The 12,353-nt window shown below is 46.7% G+C and overlaps 1 protein-coding gene across 6 annotated transcripts in view; it reads right to left on the bottom strand.

Moving 5' to 3' along the window:
• EML1 (EMAP like 1) overlaps nucleotides 1–12,353 on the bottom strand; it is a 209,129-nt gene that overhangs the window by 39,016 nt on the left and 157,760 nt on the right. For 3 of the 6 annotated variants that reach the window (XM_055088710.1, XM_055088708.1, XM_055088712.1), the window contains exons 6-10: nucleotides 5,325–5,353; nucleotides 4,343–4,399; nucleotides 1,846–1,975; nucleotides 1,121–1,270; nucleotides 280–349 (exon numbers count right to left, since the gene is read on the bottom strand). In XM_055088710.1, the coding sequence (XP_054944685.1) occupies nucleotides 280–349; nucleotides 1,121–1,270; nucleotides 1,846–1,975; nucleotides 4,343–4,399; nucleotides 5,325–5,353 (436 nt within the window). The remainder of the gene's footprint in view (nucleotides 1–279; nucleotides 350–1,120; nucleotides 1,271–1,845; nucleotides 1,976–4,342; nucleotides 4,400–5,324; nucleotides 5,354–12,353) is intronic. The other 3 variants (XM_055088709.1, XM_024131049.2, XM_055088711.1) reach the window with 1 other exon arrangement.

Here is a 12,353-nt window from a genome sequence, read left to right as displayed (position 1 = left end):
TGGGCCCCGCAAGGGGAGAGGCCACAGCAGTGAGAGGCCCGCGTACCGGGAAAAAAAAAAAAAAAAAAAAAAAAAAAAAAAAAAATTAGCTGAAACTAAGGTAAGCTCAAGGGGTTTTTAAAGTCAGTGTAAGAACTTTAATTTGCAATAAAAAATTCAAATGAGGGATTCAGAAGTACTCAGACATTTTATATCTAAGCAGGCTTATTCGTCAGCAAAATTTTCAGAAAATTATTTTGTGTTGCCAGTTCATTACAAAAATATTAAAATATAACTCACTTTTCCATCCTTAGATGTGCCTGCAACTTGTCCTGTGGCTATCGTGATCCTATCCGGATGAACGGCGAGGCTAAAAAGAGACATTTAAAAAACATCTACTCTTTAAAGGTAAGCTTCACTCTTCCCTTGATCAAATATAATCTGGTCAAAAATTTAAAAGTGAGATATACACAGTGCCTGACTTCTTACAGACTCATGATAAATTCTCTAAGCATCTCATTTCATTGCATCTTAATTCCTTTATCTATAGAGAATTTTCAAATTCGAAGAAGCGGCACCTTCTGCTTGGGAAATACCATTTCAATCTCAGAACCACTTCATTCGTATACAATCTTTACTAAGAAGTCATTTGAGTATATCAAATAGCAAAAGCATCATCTTTTTCCAACAGCATTTTAATAACTGACCAGGGAGTCAGGATAAATAGAAATACATAAATCCATCTATTCATCCATCATCTTTCCCAGATACATAAAATCGCTACCAAAGGTATAAATGAATTCTAGGAACAGCAGACCCAGACATACACATGAGGCAAAACATTTTCATTAAAAAATAAAGACCCAAATTAGAAGCCGTTAGCACGAGGAGGCCTCCAGATCGGGGTCTGTTAGAGCTATTTGTTTAGGTAACATGGTTGGTTAGGATGACGTGTCATAAGGATCGAAAAGTAAAAAGGTGTCTTAGAGAGCAGGCTACCCAGAACACAAAGCAGAGTTTTCCCCAAAGATCCTATCTTCTCAGATCCCTTTCTTTCTCTTCAGTTATATCCTATCACTGAACACTTCCTGCCAATGCTCTTCCCACCGGTGTCGGAGGAATCCCAGTTTGGAGGACTCACCACTTCACGTCATCGTTATGGCCCGTGTAATGCCTCTGAAGCTGCTCCTCCACATTGTACAGCACGACCACGGATGCGATGAAATACACAGTCTCGCCCGTTGGAAGCAAGTACAGGTTGTTACGACAGTCTCGACCCCGGTACCCATAGCTTCGTGTACGTCAAGACAAAATAAAAAATACGTTTTTTAAAAGTAAAAAAATGAAACAAAAACCCAACTCTTTCACACGCTCTCTTTTCTTGTCTTTCATTTTTTTCTTCTCGGAAGCTCATTCACGTTCCCAAATCTCATACTATGAAGGCTCCAGCGGCTTTGTTTCAAGAATGCTAGTCATACAGCTGACTCTCAGATTTTTGTGGCTTAGAGTTTGTGGGAGCTTTTTCGTTTTCTTTTTTGTAAAGGGTATCATATCTGTGCTACATGTCCATTTCATACAAGCCATACACTGTATTTCCTTCATTTAGTACTGGGTTCGTCCTCATGTTCCTTCTTTAATTAGTCGGTGTTAACTTGAAGTTAGGCTCCCAAGGTTGGCCAAGTGTCTACTTGGCTGAGGGGGAAATGCTAGTCCTTCCTTCCAGGGTATCCCTCTTTCTTTCTCTGGGTTTAAAAACTTTTTGCCAGCACGGTTTAGTTACACGATTTTCTACAGCTGACTTTCGATAAAAGCATTCATCAACTGATTACTTCGTGTAAGACTTATTAATCAATGAACAAAGGATACACCCATTCCAGCTTAAGTCTCTTCGTTGGTAGTTCTACTTTTGCTTCCAAACTGTAAGAATCCACTTGATCTTTGGGCATGTGCATGGTAACAGGGCGTCCACGAAGAAACATTTTTACATACCCTTCTTCTATGAAAAGAACAAAGAGGTCAGTAAGATACCTCAGCGCCCAGCATACCTGAAAAAAAGGTTATATTTTCTCTAGCCTTTCAACGGGAAAGCGGAAACTTTGCCCTTTATGTCATTTCTGGTTAAAGTCCTAGGGAAAACTACCTAAAACACAAACGGTTTGAAACAAAATTTTTCATCTTGTTTGCCTTTGACATTTCTGCTTACTTAAGTAATGTAAGAAATTGTAAAAGGCAGGAAAGAACTGGATTCCAACACTTGTTTTCCATGAGAGATTTTAGTGCTTATGTTTCGTCATCAGGAGGGGGAAAAATGCCACCCCCCCAAAAAATTACAACTAACACAAGAAATCCACTTAAATTCTTTATTGAGTTCAATGTATACACAATTTCAGTATCAAAATTCATAAAATATCTTTCAATATTTAAATTGGTGTGTTATAGCGCAATGTCAAAATGTGTCTTTATGTATCTTTTACACTGGACAATTCTTTCAAGTGTAAAGAACACAAAATCAGCAGAAGTACATGCTAGGATGCATGCAAAAGGAAAATGCTCACAGAAAAGCTAGAAATAGAAAACCAAAGAACAGAAGACCCATGAGAGACAGAAACTGGGAAATAAACCTTTCTTAAACAAACATTTTGAATAACAAAATAACTTATGATGTTTTGATAAATTATAGGGATGAAAGTAAAACCCAATAATATATTGACAAGGGGCAACTCCCGGACTTTTAAAAAGAAACGACTTCGGGTTTTCTGGCTACAGTTTTCAGGATATAATAGGACCAAAGAAAATGTCTTGTGAGCTCTTGATGAATTCTGTTCTGATTCAGAACTCACTGCATTCTGATGCTTCACTGCAGATCAAAGGACTGGGTCTTAATGGCATTTAAATTGGGCAGTTGGGACCACGGGTATCTGTACATCACTCAACAGAAAAATCCTCAGCAGAGAGGAAATTGCTGAGGAAGTCATAAAGTAATTATAGTGTCGTAAGTACCACATTTACAAATTAGTTTTGTAAGTCTCACTCCTAAGGATTTGCAAACAATGCCACATGCAACATCGCCTAGAAGTTGAGAGGCCATCCCACTTTTATGTTATGGCGTGCGTGCAATTCAGGTCATAAATGCATACACGTGATACACCACTCTTCACTCCTGCGTACAGCGTGCCAGTTGCTGTGTTCTGTGATCCTCCTCCCCAGCTCCGCGGGGACTAGCCCATCTGAGGCCCACAGCACTGCAGGCTTTCTTATCAGCCCCCCCACCCCACCCCAGGTCATCTTAGATACTGCTGCCAAACCTGTCAAGGCCCACAATGGATTCAGAATCTTTCTCCCACTCTCTTACCTGCCGGACCCAAAGCTCTGACTGCCCTGCCCCGCTCTTCCCGTACGTGACCTCACTGGCCACAGCTACCCCCCGGCCCAGGGATCCTTCTCTCTCTCTCTCTGCCACCTACACACCACTCCTGCTCCGTGCCTCTACCCATGCTTGCCTCAGCTGACCTCTTCCCTTCCTTAATCCCTCACCCAAGTCTCAGCTCATCAGACAGTGTGGCTATAACCTCAAGTGAAGACCCTAAAGGCACCCAGCAGACCGACAGAAGGGGGACAAAGAGGGGCGGGTGCGACAGCTTAAATGACAAGCGATTCGGTTAATTCTCTTTGGAAGGGGAATCACGGAATGCAGATTCAGAATAAAGGGAATATAATGCCATCCCACAGCGCACACAAGAAGCCTAGTATGGGTGTATATGATCAACGTAAGTGAAACATCTACTTGAGTATGTCGTTGTTATGTGCTGGTAAAGTCCTTATGGTGGAAGTTTGCTCACTGGGCAGTTCTACGTCACGGGACTGGGCAAAAAAGCGCTGGAGTTAGCCTTGGCACCGCTTTGTACTGGTAAGTCAGACATTCTACATCTAAAATAAAAAACGCAGCAAGGGAAAGCAATGTTTTTTTTTTTTGTTTTTTGGGTTTTTTTTTCAGGCATATTAGGATAACAGCACACACCCACCAAACCCAAAGGTGCCAGAGGGAGCGGCCAGCAGCAGTGCAGGTTTCAAACAGTGGGGCATCCGGGGGTTGCCCTATAGCTCTCTTAAGGTTCATACAGATTTTAAAAAGAGTTCCTATAATCAGCCAATAATCAATCAAGATCCAATTTATAGCTACTCATTAAAACCCACCCCAGTAAATGCTCAGGAATGCTTTTAACTTCCAACGAATCCAAGTGGTTTGCATCACAAAAACATTTTCATACAAGGAGACTATCTGTTGGCCTGTATGAAAAGAGTTTCTGCAGCCTGGGTCACAGCTTTGCTCAGAGAGCTATGAGGTTTCAGAAATGCCGCCTACCTTTGCAGTGTGTCACCCGGCGTTTCCCTTGTGATTTCGGAGACAGAGACAGAAGTGCTGGGTAAAGAGACGATGGGGCACTGCAAGAGTGACTGGCCTGCCGGCGGGGGGGAGCGCTCCCGAGCCCTCAGGCCGAGAGGCTCCCGGCCCCCTGCTAGAAAAACCTGGACACGTTTCGGGGATTCTGACAAGTGCACTCCAGACCTAGCTCTGCAGGCTTAGGGCGATTACATTTTCAGTGAGTAATTTCATGCTTCTTGAAAACGAAATGAATACTGAAGCACATGCGGATAAATAGGAAAGTCCGACTTTCATGTTTCAATTGTGCACTTAAGGGGAAAAAAAAAAACTTGGAAAATTAAATGAATTTATTTAACCCGTTGCACACTTGTCAATGATTTTGCGTTTTTAGATACACTTTCAAATAAGGTTACTATGCTCAAAATAGCAGCTCCCTTATTATAAAATGTGTTAGAAAAGACATATAGAAGGATATATATGAACTATTAGTTTGCAGTTTAGGAAACCAAAGGCAGAAAAAGAAAAAAAGAGTTGCTTTTAGACAAAGTTATAACCGGATGCATCAGAAACTTTCCCCTTCAGAGAAATGCAAAGGTTGATGATGGCGGGGGAACCCCATTAGTAAGGAAGGGATAACAAAGGCAACAGGAGTCTTTTAACCTAGAACTCTTGTTTCAGTCTAATGGCATCTCACTCTTCCTCCTTTCTGATGTATCTTGAATCGGTTTAAAGGGGGTGAGTAAAGGGTTTAGTCTTTATGACCATTTTCTGGGTGGTCTCCGTATGACGTGAGCCATCAGACCCCCAGGTACGGGCTGACAGTGAGCGCTCGGCCCCCAGTCCTGCCACATGGACCCCCATGTTCTGCCCGTCCCAGCTGCCCCTGAGTAACTACTTCTTATCGCCCCTCAGGCTCTGAGGTGAGTGAGGGGCGCCCGCACCAACATTCAATCAGCCTTACCTGCGCTGAAGACCGGCTCCTTGGGTTTGCTGTGGAGATAAAACCAAACCAGTTTGTAAAGGGAGGCTGGGGGTGGTGGTGAGTCTCGTTCACAGAAGACCCCACACCCACTAGCTGCCGCAGTTTGTCACGCGGATGCTGTTAAGAAGAAAAACAAAACCATGTAACTGCAAAGGGGAAGAACGTAAAGAAAAATGTCCAAAACCAGGTGCCAGAGACGACAATCCTGACTTTATCACCAAAGCTGTGCTTTTTATGAGAGCAAATAAAGGTTTGGAGATGGAAAACGTGGTTCATCACGACGGGAACAGCCCTGCCTAAATGTGTAGAAAGGTTTGCTTTCCTTCCCCACGCTCTTCTGGCAGATTATTTGAAGAACTTACTTAAAACTAGCAAACTCCCGTCACAGGGGCTTTGGGGAGAGAACTTTTAGCGCCCAGCTCCCAGCAGGGATGGGTAAGGGGTGGGCGGGGCGGGGGGGAGATGAGGGGGTGGGAGAAAGGAGAGAAGAATAAGGAAAGTCAGGGTGTGGTCACATCCTGGGACATGTGGGGGTCCCCACTGTGGGCCTTGGCCAGGCCAACACCCCCCATGACTGCACCTGGGAAACCAGAACCCCACCGTGTTCAAGGTCACACCACCAGGGACTGAGGTCATCCCTAGGGGCAATCTTCCCACAGGACGAGCCTGCATGGGGAGTCCCCCCAAGTGTAGGAGAGCAAAGCCCTCCCCGTGACAGCCTGACAGCCGCGCTCGTGCCAGACAAGGGAAGGGACTCCCAGGCACGGCCGGAAGTGCGTCCTGTTCAAACACAGAGCCAGTGCGTGAAGCCAAGCCTGTGAGACGCCGAGGTCCATGCCGTCTTCCAGGGTACCCCTACCCCACCAGAGTACCTCCCGCTTTAAGATGCGGAACAGGACACAGTAAATAAATGAAACCCGTCCCAAGGAGGGCTGGGAGGGCTATGAGCCTGCAGAGGCACCTACATTTTTTGTGCGTACATGCCGAAAAACACATACTGGAACAGATACAGTCCTAATGTGACTTTTCTCCTTCATTTGAAACTTGAAATACATTGAGAAACACCACCAGTAAAAACTACCCCTAATCCCATGATGTAATATATGATATTATTTATTAATGGCCTTGACTTTCAGATAATTTTATGAGTACACGGCGGGAAGCTCTTTACTGATGCTTTAAAAGTGGTTTACTGTGCTTCAAGTAGGTGGATCTGCTATGGGCTGAGATTTCTGAATGCGAACCACTGGTCACTGAAAATAGTACTCTGCAGGCCCCGCACACCTTTAACACAAAAGCCTAACTTCCATCAGCCTTGAAGGCCCAAAACAACCTCCGTGGACCCCGATATTTTTCCGATCTCATCTTCCTGTCTCTCCCCTCAGTCACAGACTTCCAGACACTCTGTCCCTGCTGTCCCGAGACTGGGCCAGCGGCTCCCAAGCCCGGTGCGGACCCCAGCTTCCCACCCCGTGGACAGCACATGGCCGGGCACGTGCTCAGAGCTGCCCCGAGAGGCCTTCTTCGATGCTCCACTCTGCGGCCTCCTCGGTCCGCTCGCCATGCCCCGCCTGGCTTTATCTTTATGAATCCGTCTCTCCCCATCAGGAGCGAAGCGCAGGAGGGCAGAGATCTTTGTTCGCGACCGTGTCCCGGGGCCTGTAGCAGTCTTCAGCCGCTGCCTGGAAGCTGGTAAGGTCTGGAGCCCTCCCTGCCTCTGATCCCAGCTGGCCCCGTGGGTGTGCGTCTGGCCGGGTGGGCCGGGGGCTGTCCCAATGGCCTCGCTGCCCCCCACCTCCCCCGAGGTAGCCGGTACTTCCCGGTGCCTGGCGCTTCTCGCTGTCCTCCTGGTCGGTCCTCAGCCTCTACTGCGCCTTCACTGCATGCAACCCCTCCAGGGCCCCCTCTCAGCATCTTCGTCCCCCCTTCGGGGTGGTACCCACACACGGCCCAGCGTGGAGCGTCCCTCCCGGTCCTCCTGCTGGGCCCTCGGCAGGTGCCATGCCTGGGCTCAGAAAGCGTGGCTTCAGGACTCCTGTCCTGCTCCCAGGCTTTGTCACAAGCTCGTCGAAGGTCTGTGGAAAAGGGGTGCGTGTGCGTCAAGGTTCCCCTTGTGCCCGGGGCTCCCGAGGGTTCTACACCACTCGGCCCCTCAGGGTTCTACAAGCTTTCAGCTCCTCTCTTCTTACAACCATTCCTCCTCTTGCTGCAGCTCCGCCAAAGATCACGGCAGCCAGGGCAGAGTCCCTCCTAAGACGGGCTTGTCACTTTGGGGGTCGGAGTTTGTCATATCACTCGGTGACCTTGGCTCCACGGTGGGCTCACCTGGCTTGTTCTCGTCGTTGGGGGGAGTGACACCCTTGTGATTTTCTAAGCAGAAGCGTAAGTCTTAACTGCAACTTTTATATCTTATTAGATTCACAGGCAGGGCAAGGCCACAAGAGGAAAAGCTAAAACAGAAGACTACAAAGCAAACCTACTGGTTAGGTAAGCCGGGCAGGCGATGGGAAGACAGGAATGTTACTTTTCCATCAGGACTTTGGTCACAAAAGCAGAAAGATGCCAAGTCCATGAAACAGACATAAGCAATCTGGAACCCTCCCTAGAGATAGAAAAGATCAGAAAAAGGCAGCCTACGCGTTAACAGCTAAAGGTCACTGAGAGGTACCAGGCACTGAAGTTCTCAGACTTCTTTACACCTTGCTCTAAACGATGCATTACCTTTTGGGTATACAGGTATTGTATTTAGAAAACATACTATCGCTAGGCTTCGTTATTTTAGAAAGTTCAATTTTTATAGAAAAATATACTCTATTTACTTTAGAACCCACGATTCCTGCCCACATACCACCCTCCTGAAAGGCAAGAAGCCTGGGGAAAGGTACTATTCCACTCACACATGCACGTCTTATAAATACAAACCTATAAAAGGACAATAAATCTTTCCAGCTATTGATAGAAGGGCAAAACCCACAGAACATGTGATGACGATGATCCAAAGTTAAAGATGCTGTGGCCCCAGGTCAAAATCAGTTAGCGGGAGCCGCGCGCCGATCACCTGTCCGATCTCGAACTCACCATCAACAGAGCTGAGAGCGGGCCCTTCAGACCCAGCACGCCGGAGACACGCTCGGGCTGTGAACTCACTTGGAACGGGAGATGACTGCCTCTCAAGGTGTGGTGTCCTTTGTCCCTGGGCACCCATTCCCTAACGTGAGCTAGATGGAAAGCCGAAGTGGGTGACTTCGCACTGCCTCTGCCGCCAGGGTGTGGTTCCCGGGGGCGGGGGGGGGAGTGAATAAACTCTGGGACCAGAATGAGGCTCCATCCATCCCCATCCGAGTCCGGAGTCAGTGCAGACGTTCCCCACCCTGAAGCCCAGGCCTGAAGTAAGCCCAGAGGAGAGAAGGGGTTTCCCTCTGGCAAGCAAACCCTCGTCTCTTGGCTATTCCCGCCTCAGGCTGCTGGGCCCAATATCTCCAAAATGAACCGTGGTGCAGTCCGGTGCGGGTTTTTTTACTGCTCTGTTTTTGGCAGGAAGGAGATTTGCTGAAAGAGCTTGGCTGTACGCTCCCTAAAGCTGGAAGGTTCGGGAGACTCTCCTAAGGACTCTTCTAACTAGAAGCAGTACCTGGGGGTCATGGAGGACGCGAGGAAGCCTGGAGCCTTCACCAGACCAGTAGCTGGATCTACAGGCAGTAGGAGGAAACCAGACAGTTGGCCCAAAGAAAAACTCCCACCCGGAGCTGTGAGCTCACACCACGAAGCAGCTATAATCACCTAAGTCACATGTTATCCCCGAAAACGTTCACCGTGGACTTTGGTTGCCGGGACTGTCAAAAGTGGCTGTTTCCCCTTCGTCTGATATCATTCAGATGACTCACTGTGGGCTGGGTGTTTGTAAGGGTGAGAGTGCAGCCAAGAGCTCGTTCAGACTCAGACGCAGCGAGTATGCCCTGCACTGCTTCTCTGCGGTGGGATCCGCGCTTAGCACGTTCCTATCTGTTACTAATTTACCCCAAGGTCCTGAAAGCCGGTCTCCGACAACGCATGTAACAGGGAGCTCTGGAGACGGGAATTAGGGCAGGCTGATAGTGGCCAAATGCTTCCGAGCAGAGATACTTGCTTTACAAAATGATCAATAAGGCCTGATCGAGGAGGAGACGGTTCCAAAGTCAAACATGTTTTTTCCCTGCAACTTATTCATCTACAAAAACGGTACCTCTCGGCATACATACCATGACTTCACTTGATGAAATGTGATCCCTGCTGGGAGTCAAGATGCTCTGCTATGTAAATAATGATTGATTAGCAGGTGTTTTTTCTTTAAGGATATAGTGCCTCCTCCTTTTAACAGTAAGTACCCCTAATTATATGCATTTGCTTTTCTATGAAGTTGCATTACCAACTGTCCCCCTGTAAAAGGACTTCTTATATATATGTGTATATATATATATATATATATTTGTGTGTGTGTGTGGTACGCGGGCCTCTCACTGTTGTGGCCTCTCCCGTTGCGGAGCACAGGCTCTGGACGCGCAGGCTCAGCGGCCATGGCTCACGGGCCCAGCCGCTCCGCGGCACGTGGGATCTTCCCGGACCGGGGCACGAACCCGCATCCCCTGCATCGGCAGGCGGACTCTCAACCACTGCGCCACCGGGGAAGCCCATGATTCTTTTTATAAATTGCCCTTAAGTTAGCAGCTGTTAACTACAAGTAGGGTCATTCAGGAGCCATCTATTTAAAATATTTAGAAGTTGCTACTGGGGACAAAAGCTACTGCTCCATAGACATTTCCAACCAATACTTCCAGTTTAACGTGGCAGAAGGAGCACAGGTTTTTTTTTGTTGCACTGGGTATTAGTTGAGGCTCGCGGGCTCCTTAATTGCAGCATGTGGGCTCCTTAGTTGCAGCAGGCGGGCTCCTTAGTTGTGGCATGTGAACTCTTAGTTGCAGCGTGTGAGATCTAGTTCCCTGACCAGGGATCGAACCCAGGCCCCCTGCATTGGAAGCGCGGAGGCTTACCCACTGGACCACCAGGGAAGTCCCAGGAGCACAGATTTTGAAGGCAGTTGGATTCGTGTTTTATTTGGGCAAATCATTTTGCCTCCATAAACTTTAGATTCTTTCATCTACAAAAATGGGACTAAAACCACTGTGAGGCATGGGGTACCGGCAGGATCGTATATAACATGTAACAAAGTATCTAACACACGGTTACTAATTAATATTACTTCCCTCTTCCTCCTAATTTCACTGACAAGAACCTATCAATATATGTATGTACTTTTGAGCTCTTCACCTAACAGCCTCAAAACTGAAACAAAACAAAGAATACCATACCAGCACTTATTATTTTAACATTTGTTAAAAACTAAATGACCCCTTGGCTTAAAGAGTGAAACAATCGTTTCATTTGAAAAAAAAAAAAAAAAAAAAAAGATGATTCATTTAAATCACCTAATTTCCAATGTTTTGGAATCCAAAATGCAGTGTTAAAATCATCTACCAATAGGTGGTGCTGTTTGCACAGTTCTTAAATGACTATGGTTTTAAAATCTAAGTACAGTATACAGGTAACATCCTTTCATTCATTCAGCGAATGTTTATTGAGCACTTACTGTGTGCCAGAACTGTGCAAAGTTTTAGGAATATAAAGAAGAAAAGTTGCACAGCTCTGCCCTCCCAAAGCTTAAGGGGGCGGGGGGCGGAATGTGTGGGGAGCCCCTGGAGGGTGGGGAGGGAGTTACAGTTACAGATAAAGTTACCGGGCAGGAACAAAGCAATCTGGAAGGCAGCTAACTCAGACCTGGGCGCTAAGGCAGGCTTCCCAGAGAAAGGGGCATCCTGAGCTGGGTCTTGAAGGATTAGCTGGAGTTCTCCTCCTCCTGCCAAGTTTCCAGACACAGACGTATGCCACTTAGGACAAGGGACAAACCTCCACTTACTAAGTGTTAAAAAGCGTAATTCATCAAGCTATGCATCTGTTTGGTTTTGGTGTCTGTTTGATTTTCTAATACTGCAAGAGAAAGATCTTTCTACATATGCTACCTTCTCACTTTCATTTGGGTTTCTTTAATGAAGACTGAGTTGGAATATCGTTTCCTTAGTTAATTGGCTACGCGTATTTCTTTCTCAGTGAACTGTCTCTCTTCAAACCTTTTACTTGCCGATTGAGTTAACTGTCTTTTCCCTCACTGGGCTGTGTTGTGACCTTTGGAAAGGAAGGACATTGGCCCTCTTCAGTTGTGGCTGTCATTCGTATTTGTTGAGAGAGTCTTCGTCTTTGCTCTGTCCTGCGCGTGGTAGGCGCTCAGTGAGTCAAGCAGTGCTGGGAAAGGGTATGAGTAAGGCGAGAGAAGTGTTCAGAATTTCTGATTCCTCCCTTTTCAGGTTGGGCTGAGATCAGAAATGGGAGTTGGAGAATTCTGGAATGTCCCCCAAAGGAGAGGCACTCAAGATTGGGGAGTGGGGTGAGCAAAGGTGTGCAAGCATCAGCTCCAACTCTGGGACGGAGAAGGCAAACAACAGTAGTCATACCGTCCGTGGAGCACCAGGGTCGGCAAAGCCCCAGGCGCCACGCACACCACCTTGTTTAATCCGCACAACGGCCCTGAGAGGTAGGTATTAGGTTTTCCTGGTGCTGAGGGAAACCCCAAAGAGGTTAAGTAACTAGTTCACAGTCACATAACAAAAGAGGCAGGGTGGGATTAACATCTGGTTATGGCTATAATGCCCCACCCGTCTACACTCTTTCTGTTATATTGATTGGGGTAAAGAGATTCATTCAGCAAAGATTTATTGGGTACCCACTGTATGCCGGGCATTGTTCTAGATGTTGGGCTGGTCTGACTGGACTAGAAAAGCCTTGTCGGTATCCAAACGGCCAACAAAAGTGCATTCGCCTAGATAAATAATGATCCACATCTGAAATAACGTTGTAAGAGTGTATTTCCTGACACAAAGACATGCTCATACAGCAAATGACAAAGAGGGTTACAAAATG

This window comes from Physeter macrocephalus, chromosome 11, assembly GCF_002837175.3.
Source record: "Physeter macrocephalus isolate SW-GA chromosome 11, ASM283717v5, whole genome shotgun sequence".
Taxonomy (NCBI): Eukaryota; Metazoa; Chordata; class Mammalia; order Artiodactyla; family Physeteridae; genus Physeter; species Physeter macrocephalus.
Note: the sequence above shows the minus strand (reverse complement) of the source record. Positions and strands in the feature narration are given on the sequence as shown.